This window comes from Buteo buteo, chromosome 5, assembly GCF_964188355.1.
Source record: "Buteo buteo chromosome 5, bButBut1.hap1.1, whole genome shotgun sequence".
NCBI lineage: Eukaryota > Metazoa > Chordata > Aves > Accipitriformes > Accipitridae > Buteo > Buteo buteo.
In genome coordinates, this window is record NC_134175.1 from 12717410 (window position 1) to 12738987 (window position 21578).

General features: G+C 42.0%; 1 protein-coding gene across 1 annotated transcript in view; it reads right to left on the reverse strand.

Moving 5' to 3' along the window:
- Nucleotides 1-4240: 4240 nt before the first annotated feature.
- Nucleotides 4241-21578, reverse strand: part of DRC11 (dynein regulatory complex subunit 11) — a 104767-nt gene continuing 87429 nt past the window's right edge. Inside the window, exons 16-19 of the mRNA XM_075029189.1 lie at nt 16833-16916; nt 12548-12725; nt 9079-9317; nt 4241-4685 (exon numbers count right to left, since the gene is read on the reverse strand). Of these exons, the coding sequence (XP_074885290.1) occupies nt 4581-4685; nt 9079-9317; nt 12548-12725; nt 16833-16916 (606 nt within the window). The 3' untranslated portion in view covers nt 4241-4580. The remainder of the gene's footprint in view (nt 4686-9078; nt 9318-12547; nt 12726-16832; nt 16917-21578) is intronic.

A 21578-nucleotide genomic window follows, 5' to 3' on the forward strand; every position in this document is an offset into this window, starting at 1 on the left:
CCTACACACCTGAAATTCTGATTATGGCACTTTTTTTGCCTTGGGGCAAATTGGTAGCAACTTATTTCCAACTGTAGCAGGTCTGTCAGCCGCAGCCTGAGTCTCTGCTCTGGCTGGTTTGGCTGATGCCCAGGTGATGGGGATTGGGGTTTATTGGCATTTTGGGGAGGCAAAAGTGATGAGGGGCATTTGTACAACAGGGGAGGTGGGCAAGAATGGCTCCCAGGTGCTTGGATGGAGGCAGGGTGCTGGGACTGTGCTCCTTGCCCACCACCAAGGACCCTGCAAAGCTGGCACTGAAACCTGGGCTCCTGCTCCAAGCATGGCCTCAGGGGCTATATTTAAAGCACATTAAAATCCACAGGAGGGGTTATGCCAAGACTTTATTGCCTCTGGGAGAGTGAAGTCACACTTTGTTCCCTCTTTCTCGGCTGTTCCTCCCCAAGTGTTTCAAAGGGGGGTTCCCACTTGGTGTGGTTAAAGCAGAAAGATGGGGAGTAAGCACGAACACTTTTAGAAAGTCATGTCATATGTAGTTCTCCTGGGTTTGGAGGAAGCAATTAAGCCAATTAATTTATTGGTAAATTATCTTATGATGAAGTACAAAATAACTGCAATGAAACGCTGACATTCACATTAATACCAAATTAGTTACTGTATTATGACTGTTCTTACAATGAATGCCCAGTAATTTAATAGTAATGGGACACTTAAATAATTTAGCCGATAATTCTCTAGATCACTTACATATATAAATGAGTGTGACAGCTTCTTTCCTCAACTTTGCTGGTGCTTCTGGATTACCTCCTACCACCACACACCAGGAGGCAAAGCAGCCTGGCACTCTGCCATCTCCCAAAACTCATCTCTTGCTGGAAACTAAGTAGGGGACAGGGTGTAGCAAGAGGGATTTTCCTCCCTGGTCAGATTTTGGGATTGCTGTGGGTGGAAAGCAGAGCACAGTTGCCTTGCAGCTGGGCTTAGCAAAGCCACAATCTTTTTTTTTTTTTTTTTTTTTTTTTTTTTTTCCTGTGGTGAAAGATCTCTGGGTAGAGATGCCCTACTCAGGCCTGGTGGAGCATCTCTAGCAGTGTTGCTTGTGAGAGCACTGTTAGCCTCACAGTGGGACAGGTGTTGGAGGTCCAGCTAGGGCTGCTTAATTGAATAGTTCAGCTATTGATACTGAAATTACTGTGTGTTGGCTCTGCTTGATGCAACAACTTCATTTTCAAGTAGCTGCACTTTCTGTAATAATAATTATAAATAGCATTAAAATCGCTCCTCATCCTTCCTTCCCCACCTCCCACTGAGAGGGCTCTAAAGGAGAGCGAGGGCTTGGCAGCTACACAGGGCACAGTTTGTCTGCTTTATTGCATCTTTGTCACCCCCCTGCACCCATGGAGCTGTTTGTAGGTACATGAGCTGTGGTTTCCAGATCTCCATGGCTGGGGGGGGGGTGGGGAAGAAATGCAGTTTACGCTGAAAGCAGCCACTGTTGCAAGCTACACCTAAAGGCTAAATTGCCCCAGTGCCTTTTTTTTCCCCATAAACTGGTGAATACTGGAGAAAAACGGCAGGCTTCTGCCCTGCCAAGCACACCTGGGATGGTTAGAGGTTCATTCATCCTTTCTGCATGGGGTCGGAGTCATGCCCTGGAGATGGATGTTGCCAGTCAGTGTGTTACTTCGCTATTGAGATTGCACTGAACCTGCTGAAATATTAGTTAATGGGCTTGCTTACGTCCAACCTAAATGCGGTCTTTTCATCACATCATATTCTGCTGTCAAACCTGTTGTGGAGAGGAGTATTCCACTGTCGGCAAGATTGAGGACGGAATTATCCAAATTAGTTTTCTTGCAGATGAGAGCAGAGATGAGGTTTTTAACACAAACCCTGCCACATCTTTGGAGAGTCTGGCTCTCCTCACCGAGGGTGAAGTTGAAGAGTACCTTTTAATTTGGATGTGCTGCCAAATTTGGGAAGCCAGCAGCCTGCCACAAGCAAGCGTCTGCAAAGAAAGAATAAAGAAAGGAAAGCCAAAGTTTGTAGCTGCTCTGCTGCAAGTGATTAAATCCAGGGGCTGGCAGCTCATACTCATGGAGTCCCTTGTGTGGGTCATGACAAGACTCCAGCAGCTGGATTACTTCTGGGATGGCTGGGAGAAGGACTTGTGTACACCAGAAATATCCTGAGGTGTAGCACACAGGAGATCCAGTAAGCATCTCTTTTCCTGTTGTTTGGATCCCCTTGGCAGGGCTGGAGATGCAGCCTCAAGGTTGGAAGGCTGAAATCCAGGGGAGCCCTGTACTGGACAGCAAAATGTAGCCACAGAGGACCACAAAAAGCCCCAGTTGGGGTGGCTCTATCCTATGTGCTGTGATAGCATGGCAGCCTATTCTCCCCCGGGGAGAAAATTCACTTTATTAACAAGAGCCATCCGGTTCCCTCTGCTGCGCTCAATGATATGATTGTTTGAATCGTTTTCTGTGCCATTAGTTGCCTGTAGGAATCTTTCTGGGCTTTTGTTCAGACTTTGCTGTTTCCAGGAGCATCTTTTCCCATTGGATTTCTTCTTAGGAGCAGGAGAGGCTCAATACGATTCCCTTTGAGCAAGCTTTGTTAGAGTAGGTTTTTGGGTGGTCTTCTATCTTTCTGCAGGTTTTCTGTCCTAAAACATGTTGTGTACTGACACTCTGGGTAAGAGCATGTTTTCTACAAGTCACTTGCCATCATATTTTTGATGAAATAACTGTTCTAGTAGGGGAAGCCAGGGGAGTAAGGGGTTGGGATAGTACTAAGATGCAGAAATTTTTGAAATGTGATCATTACCTTTTATGTAGAAGACCTATCAGTAAGATCTTAATAAGCAGTGAGCAGTGCTATACTCAGAGTGAATTGTAACTGGCAGAGTATGTGTGATGTGCTGTCCTCAGCCTGCCCTCCTCTAAAGGCAGGTTGGCCTGGTCTGGGCTGGAGGAAACCTGAGCAGCTTCCTACAGCAATGCAGTCCTCCTCTACTTCACAGTCTGTCTATAGAGAAGGTACAGAGAGGTCCTTTGACTCCCTGGGGATGGTGTGCCTTGTGTTTCTAGTTAAAATAGGTATTGCGAGTTACCTGTTGTCAAGTCAACATAGGTAGGCTGCAGTTAGAGGTGAAAACAGGTATTTGTGGCTTTTATCTGTAGAAGACTCTAGTGAATGAGATCCTGCACTTGACATAAAGGTGGTGCTGGCTCCATCAGTGTCATGTAAGATGTTCCAAAGCTTTAGGGTGTTCTAACTACTGTTTAGAAATACGTTGTCCCCAAAATTGCTGATTTGTGCACAAACAAGATTGCCTATCAGCTGAAACACTATCAAATCCTATCATGGACCACTTGGTGCGTTGGCATTGTGTTTCCGAGACGGTTTAGTTCCCTGCACTTGCTATTTGTGATATTTCGATATTAGGCCTAATGCACCCTGTTGAGTAGGAGACACTACATCAAAGCATAAGACCAGGAAATCTCGGCCTCCAAGTGTCTTAGGTCCTTCTGTGCAGAAGACATGCCTGCCGCAGAGCTTTAGGTTTTCCTGCTCAAGCACACAGAAAGAGCTGCTGTGGTCCCACAAGCTGCATCTGCACATGGCTTCATGCGTGGGGTCTGAATGTGATGGGGCAGACTTTCACCAGTGGGCTACTTAAACAGAGCTTGCAGGACTGGATTTAGAAGAAGCCGAAGCAGGTCTCTGGATTGGGTTTAACACAGCATGAACAGCTTTTTAGGAAGCTCAACAGGCCTATTCCATATTGCCATTACAGCTGCTGCTTTGCTACACGCGGGGTTTGTTTTAAGCAACAGATACATTGCTATTTGTGCAAACAAAGTAATCGGGCACTGCTTTCTATTGCAAAATAGACTTTCAGGACATCCACCAAAATGAACACCACCTGACTGCTTTGCTTTTGTGCTGCTTATTAATGTTTTCTGCTAAGATCCACATGTATGAATTTGTCCATGATAAGGCATGAAAAGGTGAAACAGTGCTGGTACTCATGTGACTATGTAAATATTCAGCTTGTGGTAGATTGCATTAAGTGTCTTATAATCCATCGCAATTAAAAAGCAGTCTTTATAGCTGTAATAGTTTTATTGAGAACTGTAACACATTAGACCTACAGATATATAAAGCAGTTAGTTTTATAAAGCATATAGGATATTAAAGTAATGAAAGACATTAATGTGACATCAATTTTTAAGGAGAGTTACTTGCTGAAATAAATGAGTATAGCCTAAAAGTTGATGGCATGTTACAGTCCTGAGTAATGAACCCTTCTGCCCCCTAAAATCTCTTAGAATAAATAATGCTTGAGCAAGTTAGTGGTCATTAACTCTTTATCCTCTGAGAGCTACTTGTCACATTGATGTCTTACCTGATTTTTTTAACTTTTAAAAATTAATTCAGAAAGGAGTTGTGTTTCCTGGAATACCTATAACTTGGGGTGTACTATTCTGACATGTCTGATTTCCTAATGTCTTCCTCTTTCCCATGAAGTAGAGCTGTGGCTGGTATTGCCAGATGCAAAATTCTTGAGGAAGTTAGTTTTTCCCTTTTCCTTTTTTTGTTTTTCCTTTTTCTGCTTTCTCACTGTCTGCCAGCGCTTTGATGCGTGCTTTACCCAGTGGTGTCTTGGCATACCAAGCCTGGAGAATCAAAAAGCATGTGTATGTTTTATTAAAACTTAAAAAAAAAAAAAAAGAACATTTAAACTTTTTTACTAGTACAATTGAGCATTCCTTAAAAAAACCCCACCTCTTAAAATCCTGGCTGGCTTGTGGAGAAGCAGAAATGAAATCCTCCCATCTCTTGAGAACATTATTATAACAAGAAGTATAGCAATTGCTTGCTTGAATTGTGTCTCATTAACAGGAATACTTAGCTGGGCCATTTGTGTTGCTATAGTTATGGAAATGTTAGAACTTCTATGATCAACCCTATTTCCGAGGCATATAGCTCTTGTCAAAACTCCCTCTGGTCTGAAACTTGGCAATAGACAAAGCATATACTTCTCATGGCTCTGCAAATCAATCCAGACAGTTTTTATTTCAATGAGAGAGCTTAAGAAGCAAAACAAACCCCGAACATTAAAAACCTGTTTATTGCTTTCAGATGCCTGTTCACAGTCCTGTGACTTGTAAATGATTTTGGTATAGTCGCTCTGCAAACTTGCCAAGCTCCTGGACTGCAATGTCAACAAGGCAGTTCTAGGCCATGTGAAAATAATGTAAAGTGAAGGAGAAGGCGATGCTTTAAAGTTAGTAGTGTGTAGGAATTAGTCTTTCCCCATATGTACGTACAGGAACCTTTATCAACAAAGGCCTGCCTACACCAGAGATTAAAATGCCACTAGGTGTTGACATGATTGATAAAATACCTTCCATCTTGACTGTATTCATCCATGTGCTGCCCCAGGAATGAATGTCATTGTGCTGACCACAGACCACTATTTAATGCCACAACTGTGACTCCTCTGCCCTTCGATTGGGCCCCTGTCATCTTCACCCTTCTTACCAATGCGGCATCCTGTGAAATCTGCCTTTTACATATGATCCATCCAAAATGCTGCCTCCAACTTGAGCCTGGTAAGGCTCCCCCTAGGAATTTGCCTTGTCCAGTTTCCCAGTATGTGTTACAGACAGGCAGTAGCAAGAGAAGTAATTGGGAGAAGAGGTATTGGAAGCGTATAGGGAAGAAAACCCCTTGATGCTCCTCTCCTGGCCTCAGACGGTCCTTCTTGGTGTCATGCTTCTTAAAGGCTTCCTCTGGGTCCCAGAAAGGGGCTGATGACAGGCACCCTATTTGGATCTCTTGTCTGGCAGATTAAATACTGTCAGCAGGTAAATGAAGTCTGAGAGCTGTCAAACGTCCAGCTGGCTGCTGGGCAGCCCTAACCCTGATCTCTGCTCTAATTACCTGAACTAGCTGAGCAGCCCTCCTCCAAGAAGCCTGACTCCACAGATTAAAACATCGTGCAACCTCTCATGCATCCACTTCTAGATGGTGTCATGGGAGGTGTTTAGGGGGAACCCCTGAGCTTTTAATGCAGTAGCCTGGGCAATTGAATTTTGCTGTCCTAAAGATGGTTTCGGGCCAAGCTATTTCTGTGTCGGGGGAACGGATGCAGGATGGGGTAGGGAGAGGTCTGGACATGGTTGTTTCTGGTCCTTCATATAAGTGGGGTAAGAAAGACAAGGTGGTGGTTGTGACTGTTGGCTCGGGGAGGAGTTGACGTCCCCAGGAGCAGCTAGCAATCAAGCAATGACTCTGGCCTTCCGTGCATGGTAGGCCATGAGGCCATAGAAATCCTATTTCCCCCCAGGTTTGTTGTCTTGGGTATAATGCTCTCCAGACTTTAAGTGCGAGATGGAAAGAACAACAAAACCCTGCCAACAGCTTGCTGGGACCTTGGTAGGGTGGAAAGCACTGTTTGGTGGGTGCAGACTGGGGAGATCATCTCACTGCCCACTCTGGGTTGCTGATAAAGGGCTCTGCACGTGGCATGAGGAGCTGAGTGACTCGTGATGGCTTCTCTTGTTCTCTTCCCAGTTCTTTGTGCATATATTTCAATGCACAAAATTAACCTGCCTGTTAGCATGTGGTAATGGCTGCTTTTCACTCTTTAGCTAGTGGAACTGCTATGTGGGATTAATGAAGTCAGCTCCCCAGATATAGTTAAAATAAAAGTAGATTTATCACTAATGCACTAGCATCTGAACTGGAGACATAAGTTACTGACAGTAAGTGACTGATCAGAGTTAAAATGTTTGATTATTGGAGGAATGGTGTCCACAGTCTTTGGTATGGGTTTTCTTACATATTATACATATTTTATACCAGTCACTGCCAGGCAGAGCTACTGTGCTAGTGGACTGCCCCTTGCTCCTCTTCTAGGACTACTGTTATTTTTGTGTAAGGATTTGTATCAATCACTGGTGCAATAATTTATAATTTAAAAAATGTCCATGTATAATTGGGGCAGAAATTTGAGTAAATTGAATGAAGAAATCGCATTATCACAAATTTTGCATTATTTATATTCATTTTGGATCACTGGCAGAATATAAATGTCAAACAGGGAGATTCATGTTTCCAGTGAATGGAAATCAAAGATTCATCACAGTGCTAATCTTCACTTTGAATACCGCGGTTTAGCCGCCCCACTTCAAAAAGGACAAAGCAAAGCAACAGAAAAGGTCCAGTGATGGAAACGATCAGAGGCACAGGAACAGGGGCTTCTGTGCAAGAAGAGATGAAGATACTGGAGTTAATTAATGCACGAGGCCATTTTGACAATCCTCTTCCCCTGTGCCATATTACAGGTGCTGGGGCAAGATTCCATGACATTTAAGGGAAACAAATTTAAAATAGATAAAAGGAAATACTTTCTTAAGGGCTGTAATTAATGCAAGGAAATGATTGCCATGGGACGCTGAGGATGGTATCATTTTAGCCGTGTTCAAAATGAAGTGCTGCCTGCATACTTTATGCTGTACAAAACAGGCACATTTATAGTAAGTGGAATAGTATTGTCAAGTTAAACTCACACTAAATACTAGCTCTCATGTTTCAGGGTAAAAATGGATTACTACTTGGAGCTGGGAATGATAGGGTTTTTTTTTCTTTGCTGCAATACTGAACCATTAGCCTTTCCCTGAGGAAAGATACTGGTTTAGATAGGAAGCATGAGGAAAAAAACGAGTAATTTGCCAAATATCACAAATGCTGCCTATGTTGAGTGAGCCAAATGGCTCTAAATGGAAATTGGAAAGTATTCAACAGAGCTGGGAGAAATATGCGCTATCATCAGGTTAGTAGTGGAAGAAGACTTGGACAAAGTTGTGAGAAACCACATCCTGTTTATTGTGTGAAGTGCTGTGGGGATTCAAAAGCAGGGGGGATTCAAAGAGCAAAATGAAAAGGAAACCTTTCAGCCAGGAGAACTGGATGGTTTATAAGCAGGTCTGGGCAGGAGATGAGGGGGCATGGGACTGAGAAAACTCTTCTGTGGTCTCTTGGTACACAGCAGGGTTTTCCTGTTTGGTGGCCAAGGCTTTTACTAGAGTTTAGTAGGCTTGAAATGCCTTAGTCAAGTGTTGTACCATTTTTTCTGGGGTGTCAGTGCTGCTAAACTGTAGTGTTGCACTCAGCTAGTTCAAGTCCGGTTCAGCTGTCCCTAAGCTACACTGAAGTCACTACAGTAAATAAATGGTAGACCTGTACTTAAGTCCGATTAAACTGTTCCTATCAAAAGGAAAACCAAAAGCAATACAGTGAAAGCAGAATTAACCACTACATAAAGATAATCCTTGTCTAGGGAAAGAAAGAGTAATTATTACTGAGCTACATGTGGAAAAAAGTAGTTGTTTGCAGGGCAATCCATGTATATTTGAGGTACATGTAATGCACCTCAAATGCACTAGGTTTTGCCTTCAGGATTTTATAGCCCTGAGGGTGGGAAGAGGGATGGAGTTTGAGGCAGAAACTTTTTTTTTTAACCCTGAAATGAAAACTCTTATAAGACAATTCTTGTTTGAAATAATTTAAAATAAGGGCTTAAAACTTGATCCTTATGTGGAACACCCTGCAGACCCTGCATGTCCAGGGTTTTTTGCCTTCTTGAGATAATACAGCCAGGCTTGCTGAACATGTCAGCTCTGAAAGAAAAACGACCAATGCGTTGTACTAATGGCACCTGCATAACTGATCCATGCCTGTGAAGGTCACTCTGTTCAACATGAGCTGGGTGCGGGCAGTAGGTTCAGCAAAGCAGTACGCCAGGCGTGTTGCCTGTGCAGAGTTGCTGCCTGTAATAATGACTGTTTGCCTGGCATATCCAGCTACTCAGTGGCCTGGGCTGCCAAACATCCCCAAATGGGGGAGATGGGTGTTTGGTGCCGTTGAGCCATACATCATCATTCAAACAGTGATGTGCCAACTCATCAGCAGAATTAGCAGGTCTCCAGAGCAAATGTGCCTGGACAAGGACATGGCAGGGGACGATGAAAGACAGCCAGTTAACATAGCTCTTAATGTCACCTTAAATGTTTCCTCCTCCTCTTTGTACACTGGGTCCTGTCTGGCCAGAGAAGTCATGAATTCGGCAGTCCTCAGTGGCTTCCTGGTCATCTGTAGGAGGCGTAGCTCGCTCAGGACAGCCTGCACCGCCTGGATGATGTGTCCTTGGGTGAAACCATCGGACACCTTTGCTAGGCAGCTTATGTTCAGCAAGTTGGTGATTGTTCCACCATTCTGCAGGATGATGTGTTTCCATAACACTGTTCATCAGGACCCAGAAAAAGAGAGAATGCCAAAGACATGCATTAAGGAAAACAGGAGAAATATTTTTGCATTTTGAAGTTGAAGCAGAAAAATAAGGGGTATCAGTCAGGAAAGCCAAGACTCAAATCTTCCTTGTTTGCTGTTTCTTTTGTCTGTAGATTTGCAGTATAGCATCTGTTCTTAAACCATTAGTGATCATTTGTTGGCTACCAGTCAGTACTTTTCAGAAAGTCTTTAAGGGCACATAAAGTGAGGTGGATATGTGTGTAAAAATGGAAAGAACTACTTAAATATGCTTGTGTGTATACACAGAAAAAGAACCTGTCCAGAATGTTCCCATTTGGGTGTGTAGAGTTAAGTAGCTGTATTAACAGCCTGTTGTTATTTCCACGACCCTGACTTCTGCTGAACTGAGGGCTGCTATGGGGACTCAATGTCTGGTTTGGAAGCCAAAGAAGCCAAAGGCTTCTAGCTATGCAGGCACATCTTGCGAAGGCCAGGTGTAAATTTCTGTGATTGGCATTTTGCTTGTTATTTAAATGGTGAACCTGTTTTTATCTTCTAGCTGTGAACCTCTGTGACATGAAGGTTTTCTTAATGTTTGTGAAGTGCCTGAGATTTTGCTTCCCAAAATAAATTAATAGGAGTAACAACACTTCTTGTTTTATCCTATGTAAAGTAATGGTCTGTCTCAGAGAAACTTAGTAAAACTTGCATGCCATCTCACTATGCTTTCCTTTGAAGCCTTATATGAAAACATGAGGAAAAAATAATTAGTATTATGCATAGAGATTAAAAATGTTCTTGAATGAAACAATTTGTGATTTGAGTATCGTGTGTTTGAACACTCATATTATAAAAATGTTGGGTGGAGAGTTAATGGTACTGGATGTTGCAGCACTCAAGTAATGGAGAAAACCTGCCTTATTCTTCCTTCGATTGCGATGTCAATACTATGGACTTGTGCCCATAACTATTGACAACTTTGTAGTACATTTTCCACTCAGGCAAATTGTGATCTTCCACTTGAATTATATCTATGCTCAATAATTATTGGCTGAATCACTAATTCATAAAAGAGGAACTAATGTGCACAACAGTGAGCGCTACTTCTGTGCAGCCATATATTGTGTGCTGCAGGCTGCAGGTAGGATCATGCGTAATAGGAGGTACTAACTTGCTGGGTGATTAATAGCAAGAAACCAGTACAGGATCGTGAATCTTCCACTTTAACGATTCCATTGTATGTTTACTGTTTCCATCATGCATAGATTGGAATATTCTGGTTTGTAACAAAAGGGAGGGTTGTAGCAGACAGGTTGCTGTGCACTGTGGCTATTAATGTTTGTTACATCATGGTTTTTCTGTCAAAACAAGTTTCTTTAGTTCTCAAATTAGGTGTTGGCACTGAAAATTGTCAAGAATGGGAGGTGAGTGCTCTGTACTGTAAAGATCATATTTCCATTGAACTCCAGGGAAGGTTGGAGCTAAAGAGCAAGCCAGGCACTTTCTTAAATGGGACACTGTTGAAGAAGTAAAGCTACAAGTTTAATCTGCTTTAAAATGTCAAGAGCTAACTTCTTGGGGCATTCTTAAGTTTGCAGCTGAAATCCCTTTAGCTGGCCTTTTTTTTTTTTTTTTTTTTTTTACTCCAAATGAGTGGTGAGAATCCCAGAATGTGACAGTTTAATCCCCAGAAGCGAACACAGCTAAATTCAGCTGCTATCACCTCCGTTCTCTAGGTCTTATTCATGTCCCTTATCTGTTAGCAATTTATCAGAGCTGTAACATAACATGAAACACATGTTAGCTTGCTTAGAGACCATTTCCCATCCACACTATGAAAATTATTGAACGTGGGAGAGATTTACAATGTGCTAGGCAGTCAAAACCTGTCTTGAGCTTGCCCAAACATGCATCTTCTCAGTACCTTGGCTGCCTCCATGAAAGGCAGTATGAAACTGGACTTCACAATACAGTTGCATGGTTTTTGTAATAAGGTGACTATGCAGAGCAATATTGTAGTCAAGGTACAATTGTGTAGCAAGGTCCCTGAACTGAATGTGGTTTCCTTTACTACTGTGTTCTTCTGGGACATGATCTACTGGATCAGTGGCATGAAGGGAGCCTGTTTTCCTTGATGTGGTGATCAATAGAGACATTCATGCTAGGAGCTGCTGGTAGGAGAAGCGCACCATTGAGAGTCCTAACTTGAAGTGTTTGGTGCCATTCTGAATAGCCGCAAACCTTTTTTCCATTTTATCTTTAGACTGAATCTAAACAGCCCTTCTGTTCATGAGTTACCCCATCCAGACTCCTTAGTACCCTGGAAAGTGTATTAAACCACATGATACCTGTAATTAAACCACAGGAAAAAAAATAATTTATATTTCTGGGAACAAAAGCCCCTCTACCAGCCACTTCTGAAGGATGTGGACAAATGACCATTTTTCTTGTAGTAACTGATGCACATTATTAAGCTTAATTGGGAGCATTTCTTCTCAGTCAATGGTGAGCTATTGCAGGCTTTCAAGGTGATTCAAATCTGAAAACAAACGTGCATTCCTGGAAGTTTGTCTCTTTCTAGCCATGTAAATTGGTCTAATAAAAGACACTGTTTTCCTTACAAGCTTTGAGTCTCAGCCTATGGGGTATTCAGTGAATTTGTCAGACTTTGGGAGGGCCTGTCTATCACTGTAAACATTTGATAGACTAGACATGCAAAATCTTGGATGCCTCTACAATTTCTCTCATGATCTGTAAGTACAAAAATGGAATCTGATAGCAACAAAACTTGGTCCTCCAGACACGGCTCTGTTTATGGAGAGGTCCTGAAGTATATTGTTTAGAGTATGGGAACTACACAGGGATTCTGAATTTCTGTTACTCCTGTGTAAAAAAATAAAAGCTTAAAATAGAAAATGGGCACTGAAATAGGATCTTATCCTTCATACAGGGGAAAAACCAGCTTGGGCTGAACTTAGTGCACACTAAACTCATGAAAAAATGTTAATCACTGCTGAACAGTATTTTAAACTCTTTTCCCAACTTGTACTTCTGTTATTTGATCTTTGGGGGTAGCCTGTATCAGTATTACCTAAATTTTCAGGAATTGAGATATACCTGGGGTATGAATTGAGTTTAAAGTCAGTTCTGAGGATAACCAGACAAAATAAGCATGGATTTTTAAACAGTAGTAATCATCAGGATGACTTGAAATACTTGCCAAATCTTGAAGCGTAGTCAGGCCTAGGAATCAGAATGATTTTTTGATAAACTTTGCAGAAGGATTTAACATTAGCATCAAAGGGACGGTTGGTGGTTCCCACTAGCAGCACTCTGTCCTGTGCTTTCAAAGCCTTAAGGAATTTGGGGAGGATCTTTTCCAGTCGTTTTGGGTTCATCTTCAGCATGTACATGTAAATACAAGGAGGAAAGAGTTGTTACTAATGCTGACAGTTGAGTTAACAAGGTGTAGTTGTAGACATGCTACATGCAACAGGATTTTGTGCTTTTAGTAGTCTAGTTGCATTTAGTATAAGCAGACTAGATGCTGAACCTGAGTAGAAAGCCTCTGTCTTCTGAAAGTCAGGTAAGCACTTGATTTCTGCTTAGGTATTTGTGGGTTTGTGCTAGTGCCTTTCACTATTGAATTTGCTGATCCTGTTACTGAAAAGCAGGAAGGAAACAACTCATTTAAAAGAAGGAAATACTGATTTCCAGTGCAAGGAGAAATATTGCTTGGACCTGTGCACTTGATGAACCTTAACAGATAGAAAAATTGCCAGGGTATGTAACCTGGTCTGGAATCCTCACAGCTCTTGGAGGTAAACCAACTCCTACCCATGGTTTAAATGTGAAAAATACACTCCCTAATTTTCACTGTGATTTTTACCTTGCTGAGGCTCTAACCTGAGGACACAAGCTCTTTGAATTCAGGGTTCATTTCTTTGCAATAATTTACTGTTGGACTTTATAACAAATATTTAACTACTATTTACAGAACAGATGAGTATTGAGCAAAACCTGTTATTGGATAGTTATGTTTGATAATGTTCAAGTGACTATTGGTTGGAGAAGCTTAATCAAATTGCTGTGGTGTCACTCTACTGTTAATAAAGCTGTAAGCGAGTAACTGTGTTAGGATAGTGTATCAGAGAAGTCTAATGACTTGGGCCTCTTCAGAAATGACTGAGACTTAACATCCAAGTCACCAACACTCACTCGAAAACTTTATTCTTTAGATCACCTTGTGGTTTTTTTTTGTTTGGAGGTTTTTTTGTTTGTTTGTTTGTCTTTTGGTTTTTTTGTTTTTGTTTTTACTATACAGTAGGCAACTACCTGAGAAACTTGAGCTTCAATTTCAGATCAGCCTTCCTTAATGTCAGTAAGGAAGAAACTATGTCCTGCAAACCTTCTCAGCTGAAAGGCAATAATAAACACCTGTGAATCTATATTGCATGTACAGTCTTTGTGATCCAATGTTTCTGTTTTCTGCAGTAGCAGATGGCTGACAGAAAGGAGACAAAGCTCTGTTCTTTGGAGTGAAAGCTATGGAGGAGCAGAAATTGGGAAATCAATAAGAAATCCCCAAAGTCTTGGGGTAGAGTCACACAGCAATTTTCTAGCTAAACTTGTCTTAATTACAATATGTCTGTTTTCTCTTTCTTTTTATTCTCATGGTCATACTATGCATCTTCCTAAGTTTGCCAATTGCTTAATCATGATAATGAGTTGAACATGTCTTAGCACTGGGGCTTAGGTTCTACTTCGGAGCATGGGCATGTTGCTTGCCTGGACAACGCATCCAGCTCATGCTTTTGCTCTTGGATTAACTATTCTTGTGGCCATTACTCAATGCCAGCTGCCATCTTTTTATCCCCTCCTTGTCATGCCTATGCACCCAATGCTCCCAGGAGAGCGGGATGCCTGTGCTTGCTCCCAAAGAAGGTACCTTGTAAGCACAGTAGGTCTGCCCTAGAGCAAAGGAGAAGCCTTGGCTTTTCTCTTGCTCCGAAAGAAAGGATGTTGCTCTGTCTGAACAGTATGTTTGCTGTCTCAGATCACAAGCTCTCATCCAAACTTTGCCATTCCCTTGTTGGGAAGCTTTTGGTAATGAACTTTACTTCTCTGATGATTAAACAAGCTGCTGTTACATATCTACCTTAGAAGTTTTAGCCAATCTTGCCACCCTTCCTCTGTCAGGGAGATCTGGTCACAGCAATGACTGAAATGTGGATTTACTTTGTTTTTAACACATTTTTATGCTGGCTAAATTACTCTCTGTGATTTATATATATCTGTTGCTACTCATAGGCTTCAAGATTTCCTCCTCTTCATGTGTATTGGAAGGAAGTACAAGTGTCCTCCAAGATCTTTCGAGACATCAATATTGCTAGAAAAGTGAGAATTATCAAATTACTTTAGGTTTGGAGGGGGGATGGGCGGGTAGAGGCATCCCATCTCACTGAAATGACTGATAGAAGATAATAGTTGCTTCAAGTGACACATGGTGTTTTCTGGGCTTGCAGTATATCTTCTGCTGGAAAAACTGACTACCAGGAGATGCAGAGAATTTTTAAAACAACTGTCTGACTCCTATTTCACCTCTTACTCGTGAAAATAAGTCCTAATTTAACCCCTGCATTTAGAACTTTAATTTATTTGGGTGATAAATGATATTCATGGATTCCCACTGATCTAGAGTTGGTTACAGCCCATGTTCATTGCTCAGCTTGTAGGAATCTTAATTTTTCAATTTTAAATGATTGAACCAGTATCAGAGACTGAGCTAAACACTCACTCTTGCCTACTAAGCCAGACTGGCATTTATGTGTCAGTAGCTCCTGTTATGCTTGTGAAACTAATGTATGTCTATAGTGCACACATTTCAGGGTTATGTCCTGAAAGCTAATAATACCTCCTTCACTTTGAAAGAAATGTGTCAGTAGCAAGAAGGGCTGTTGAAGAGGCAAGCTATGATTTTGGCCATCATGTGGACCTGAGCTGGAGAAAAGTGGGGTGGACTGTGAAAGTGACCCCTATTTGTTTAACTATGAGTAGCTGAACTGCTTCCACATCACCCTTGGCAACTGGGTTTACCATAACGTAGTTGCTATTGGACTGCTTTGCATCCTTTGGGGAGGACTGGAGAGAGACTAGTTTTTTAGTGGCTATTTGAAGAATTTAAGGCTTCTTTTTACGAGGTTCGGAGTCATGGTGCCAGAAATGTCACACTGGGATGAGCAAAGTGACTTCCACTCACTTTGGCTTCTTAGGGCTGAGCTTAGCTCATCTTCTCCAAAATTCTAGTGCTCCTAAGGAAGGCTCCCCAGGCTGCCAGTTACCACTACCTGTCCCTCCTGTTTCATGCTCTCTGGTTCCAAATATTGGTTATGCCATGAGAACTATCTTGGACATGAGTGACTTCAAGCCTGGAGCCACCCACTCCAACCAAAAATGCAAGAGACCTTTTGTTAAATACCTGCAGGTCTCGGGATGCGATAGCAGGGGCAGAGGTGATACCCTTGACACTGAGGTGTGCAGGACAAGAAATTTTTCCATGCTGGTGGTTATCAAAGCAGTTAAAGATAATGAGTACTCCAGGCAATCTTTGGCCCCTGGTCTTAATTTTACTCCCTATCTGCACTTGCTGTCAAGGTTTGAGCCCAAGAGAAAGGTTCCCTTTTGGTGTGGGGACCACTAGAGGGTATCAACCATTGCACACCTAGCAGCTCATACAGCCCTCATAGAAGTAACAGCCTCATCTGAGGTGATGCTTCATTGGTCTTTTAAAATACAGGCTTGTATCCATCCCACAGTCTAAATGTACAGGACTCGCCTTAAGGAAAAAGGTTTAATTTTTCACTTGGATCTCTAAAAGTAAAATATTTTGCAAGCAGCATGAATCTAATCAGGATTTCAGGTGAATTGCTCTCTGCTGCAGTTGTTGAGTTGCTGTGCCTATTGGGCAGTGTTTTAATTTTCTTTCTTGTGGGGAAGCTACACAAGAGAGGAAGGAATGGCAGTAGGACTCCTGGGACCCCAAAGAAAATAATCTGTAAACATAACTATTTAACATAGGCTCTTTGTTTTCACAGTGGAAATTTATCCTTGTTGCTTCATTGTTCACTTTGGCTCCATCCAATTTCTCAAATTAATAGAGCTGAACAATTTCAGCTCATCATAACTTTTAGTTTCTTGCCTCATATTTTGAAATTCTCCATTATTCTCTTCTACTTTTCAGTGCACTGATGAGCAGTGACTGGACTATTTTTAAATAAAGCAAGTATAGGCATAGGAGAGAAATGTGACCTCTTGGGGGCTCTTGAAGTCACAAGACTCTCTTAAAAGAAAAAAAAATGTTAGTGAGGCAAGCTATTATCAAGCAAGCTTTGGCAGGTCTGGTCATACTGGTATGTGCTAAGCTAAGAAATACACTTGTTCCTTTGTGTCGGTTGTAACGCAACAGGAGAAATTATCTGCACCGAAATAAAAAAGGAGCAACTCACCTCTTCAGCCTTCGGTGCTGCTTTGGAAAATATTTTTTCTGTCTCTCCAATCCACACGACTGAAGGCTGCAGTTGCTTAGCCACCTAAGAGAAAATGGGGGAGAGAAGGCAAGAAGTTGATTAAAATGGCTACAATTTCATACCTGGGTGCCTATAACTATGCTTTTGAATCCATATTTCAGCAGTTAAAATTAGCCAGGATTATTTTTTTCCAGAAATGTTCAGTGCTCATAGATAGCACTGGGTCTGCTCAGCAGCCTTGCCAAATCAAACTGTTTCTAGTTAGGAATCTAACATTAAGAACCCAACCCAAACTGGATCATTTTGAGTGCTATGCTTATCCTCCATTCCTCAACCCAAATTCACTTGCAGTTCTGCAAAAGGAAGCCTGGACTTGGAGTTCAATGGCAAACAATAGATCACTAGCAGCTTTAGACTGACTGCCCTTGCTGGTAGGATCCCTCCCTGGTTTTCCGAGGGCAATACAGAGGGAGAGACAGGCAAGACATGGCTGTTGCATGAGAAGTGAGGATACTAATCTTTAAGCAAAATAGGCTGATGTGCAATCTTCTAGCTTAATAAATAGCATTTAATTTGCAGTTAGCTCAAGAATTAAAACAGAGCCTGTTAAATTTGAAGGGGGGGGGGGTCTATACAAATGGGCTTTCTGGCTCCAGAGTCAGAGGCACTATACCTCTGGTTCACAGCAGGATGGCAGCAATGCTACAGGCTTTTTCACATTTTGCACTCTCCCTATTGCCATAGAAACGCCAGTGGTTTAGATTTTCTGCTGCCAAATTTTAATCACTTTCCAGTGGCTCTCAGAGCTGTATTAGTTTGCTCAGCAACAAAACTGATGGCTTGAGGAGTCAATGGGTAATGAGAGACAGATAGCATTCTTCTGTCCTGCTTCCCCCACCCATCCTGCCCCCACCCAGTTGAAACTGCTGTTTCCAGGAAGGAAGCTTACAAAATCGAGAGATTGTATACATCATAAGCTCAGTGTCTGATTGACAGCCAGTGCAGGAAGAATTAAGTCATGAACATTTTTCTTCAAAGCACCACAGTTCATTTTTATGGATGCATATCAAAAGCACCAAGTGAGTGTGTGGCTGTACAGTAAAAATGGAGTGACGATAGGAGAAAAGAATAGTAGATGAGGGCTGTTAAACTTGTTTGCTCTGCTGTGCTGCTGATGGGTTGAAGTAGCAACAATGCCATCTTCAGCATGTGACGCTTTATTTGTGGTAACTCATCAGTCCTAGAATATGTCAGGTAGTACCTCCAAGTTCAGAACCATTGCATTGAGGAAAACTGAGCTTCCCCCTTTATTAGAAGGCAGGAACTCAAATGTTTAGCATTAATAATGAGGATTTAAAAAATAAAAACACCATATAATGAAAGATAATATGAAAATCTTGCAGAAACTGATATGTGGACCCAGGCAGTTACGTGAATGTTTATCTGCATGTACAACTTAAGGAGTAACTTCTCAGTCCAGCAGTGTGTTGAGTATACAAGCTGGAATGAAAGATTAAAATTGTACAGCAATAATATCTGCCATTTTAAGGCCAGAGGGTTTTTTTTATCCATCTCCTCTTTATCTATTTTCAGAGGTATGTTTGACATATTCCTAAGCCTGCATGCACTCTGCAAAGTACATTTGAGAGGCCAAGTTTGTGGCTTTCATTGAGCTGAGCTGTGCAGCAGCCTTAGACTCAGGTATTTTCTGCTGAGTATCCTACTAGTCAAGGACTCAGACACCTGCAGAAAAATGCGTGTCAGTCCTACTGATTCATACTTGCAGGTGAATTCGGTTAGCTCCTGGATGTCTGTAAACAAGCTTGGAGACAAGTGGTGAAAGAAGTGTAATGCGGTAGCATGATTATATAGGAGAGATGGGATAACTGACATTCTTTGTAAAATTAAGGCTTGGAAAGAAAAATGTAGGTGTGGTTTAAGTTGCTAAAAGAAACCTACAGCTTAAAGAACTGCATTTGCATTTCATGCACCCACTATGAAATCTACTGTGACGTGTGGAAACTCTGACTCGGAGACCCCTACTGAACTCGGCACTGCTAATGAATGGATTATCAGCTGGGGCTTTCTGATGTTTCTGATGGTGACTTTTGCCTTCTGAAATATAAGATAACAACCATTTTTTGCTCCTGCTCTGTGTGTGTGCCTGGAGAGGATGTCAGGAGGGAGATGAGGCAGTGGGAGACTGTTCCCCTTGAAGCCTGCCTTTCCCCTGAGTGAGGACTGGGCTGGTGGCACGCTGTCGACTCCTGTTCATAGACTGTGTGTGCACGCATTACCAACCCAATAGGCTTTGTCACTGTGGGATCTGCTGTTATTGTGGTGCTTTTCCCCACATTGCTTGTGTTTATGACCTGTTAATGTCTCAGCTGCTGACAAGGGTTACCTCTCTGCTAATGTTAAGGCAAAGAGGTGCTGTGTGTTTGCTTCCTAAGAACAGTCCCCTTTTGGTATTTTTGCTTTGTGCGGGTAATGCAGCTGTATGATGTCTGGGGAGGTGCATAGCTGTTCTGCAATACAGTCTCCATACCTGTGTGTCTGATGATGCAGTATGATGTGACAAGGGGAATAAGGGGCAGGGGGTGTGTGGCAAGGGTACAGAGGCTATAAAAGTTGTTGGCAATGCTTGAACTCTGCTTGTGTACTTCGAAGGGAACCATGTCGTCCTTTCAGTGGGGCCACCGCAGTCAGAGAGGTGCAGAATCTTCCCCATTTGGCTCAGAGATGACTTCTGTGGTTAGCAGCCCTCTAAAATGGAGCCCTAAGTTTTAAATCAGACTATACTTTCATTTTAACTCTTAATGAAGAATGCTTACTGTTGTCATACCTGTCACCTTTTTTGTCCCTTTTATTTCCCCACTAAGTGGAAATACAATGAATAACCTCAGGTCTGGCTCTTTCTTCAACACATACTCTCCTGTGCTTTCTGTTTTGAGGCAATGATCTAAATGTATAAAGTGGCCTGCATATATTTTTCTGGTGCTGATACACATTAATATGACCAAATTCAACACACTGTGGGCCCGGCTGTTTCTTTTTTTTAAAGACATATCAGACACCCAGGATCCATCGGCATCTAATTTAAATTGTTGGCAGATACGTAGCAGACTGTATATCCCCTGTGAAAGTGCTTCATTTGAATTATCCATGGACAGTTTGAATCCATGGATAATTAAATGCACTGTACATAATTAATTTGTAATTGAAATTTTATTAGCTTTGCTGCATTCCACAATTTGTTGGAGCTGCCAGCAGATGGCTCCTTAACCCTTCTAATACCACACCGACCCAGAAGCTGCCTGCGCAGCAAACCTCTGTCTGATGGGTCACCAAAGCTTGATTTGCTCTTCAGGAAAATCACTGAGAAAAAGCCTTCTCATCCTGCTGTCTGTCAACATGCAACAAAGATCAAACAGCATTTTTGAAAGCCTTGGGTTAAACTTTTCAAACTTGAGAGCCAGAGTTTAACAGTTAAATTGCTACACTTGAAAATACAGAAACTTGATTCTTGCAGGGCACATGTGCACAAGGCTCCTCCAAACTTGAAGGCTTTGATGGAATTTTTTTAAAAGGCCCAAGACTAAGGTTTTCTGGAAGCTCAAGTTGTTGCTGAAAACCACTCAATACTCTGTAGCTTATAATTACAGAAATGCTTCAAAGCAGCAAGATGCTGAAACCTGTGATTAGACCTTATCTGTGGGAGCCTCACCGGGCAAATATTCCAGTGCTACAGTGATGATGCCACTGTATTCTGGTTTGTTAGATACAAAACAACTATAAAATACTGTCTTCTAACAGCATGCATTTCATTTTTTGACACTAGAGTAACACAATGTAAAGCTGCTTTGTCACAGAAATAACACTGTATATTTGAGTACTGGTGGTATTGAACACTTCAAGGATCTAGGCTTCTAGCAGACTGAACTGTACCAAGAGAAAAGCATTGTTCTGGGATGCCTGGAAGAAAGGCTGACTGTACTGTTCCCAAACCTCAACTGTAATGGAAAAGTCTTGTGTGGCATGGAAATGCTAAATACAGAGTAAGGTACTAGGGTAAACTGTAGCTGGTTCTTCAGACTGCCAGAAAAATTACCTGTCTGAAGGGACAATACAGCAGTGGTTACAAAGAAATGAACCTGATTCAGTGGGGAAAAAAAAATAAAATTAATGACAGACTTCAAAATTATGTTGCCTCTAAATGCTGGGATTATATCATTTAATCTTAAATAAACTTCATCATATTCCTTTTTTGGTATAACACTTTCATAGTCACCTCTGACTTGCTAAATAGCCTAAATAAATAGCCTGACAACAGAGTCCCCTAACAGTGATGGTGTTGAAATATTTCTGCAGCTTGCTGCTCTGTAAAACTCCTTGCTTGGTAGAGATGGCTTGCACAGCACATGCTGAGCTGTTGATACACATACATGACTTCTCCGTTGGTATTTCCTCCTAGCCACCTCTTTCCCAACCTTTTAGCCTGGTCAGTGTTGCACTAATAACATTTTCCCATGTGTGGCTTTTCGTACAATGTGCTTTCTGTGTGCTGCTGCGGCCCTGGTTAAGGACCCGAGAGGGGTTGTCTCTCTCTGGTAGTGATTAACCTGATGGCTGCCTTACGGTTGCTAATGGAAGGCCAGTGCTTGTCATTTTGATTGCCTTGGAGTTAAGCCTTATGAACTACCTGCATTTTAACACTTCTGTGTC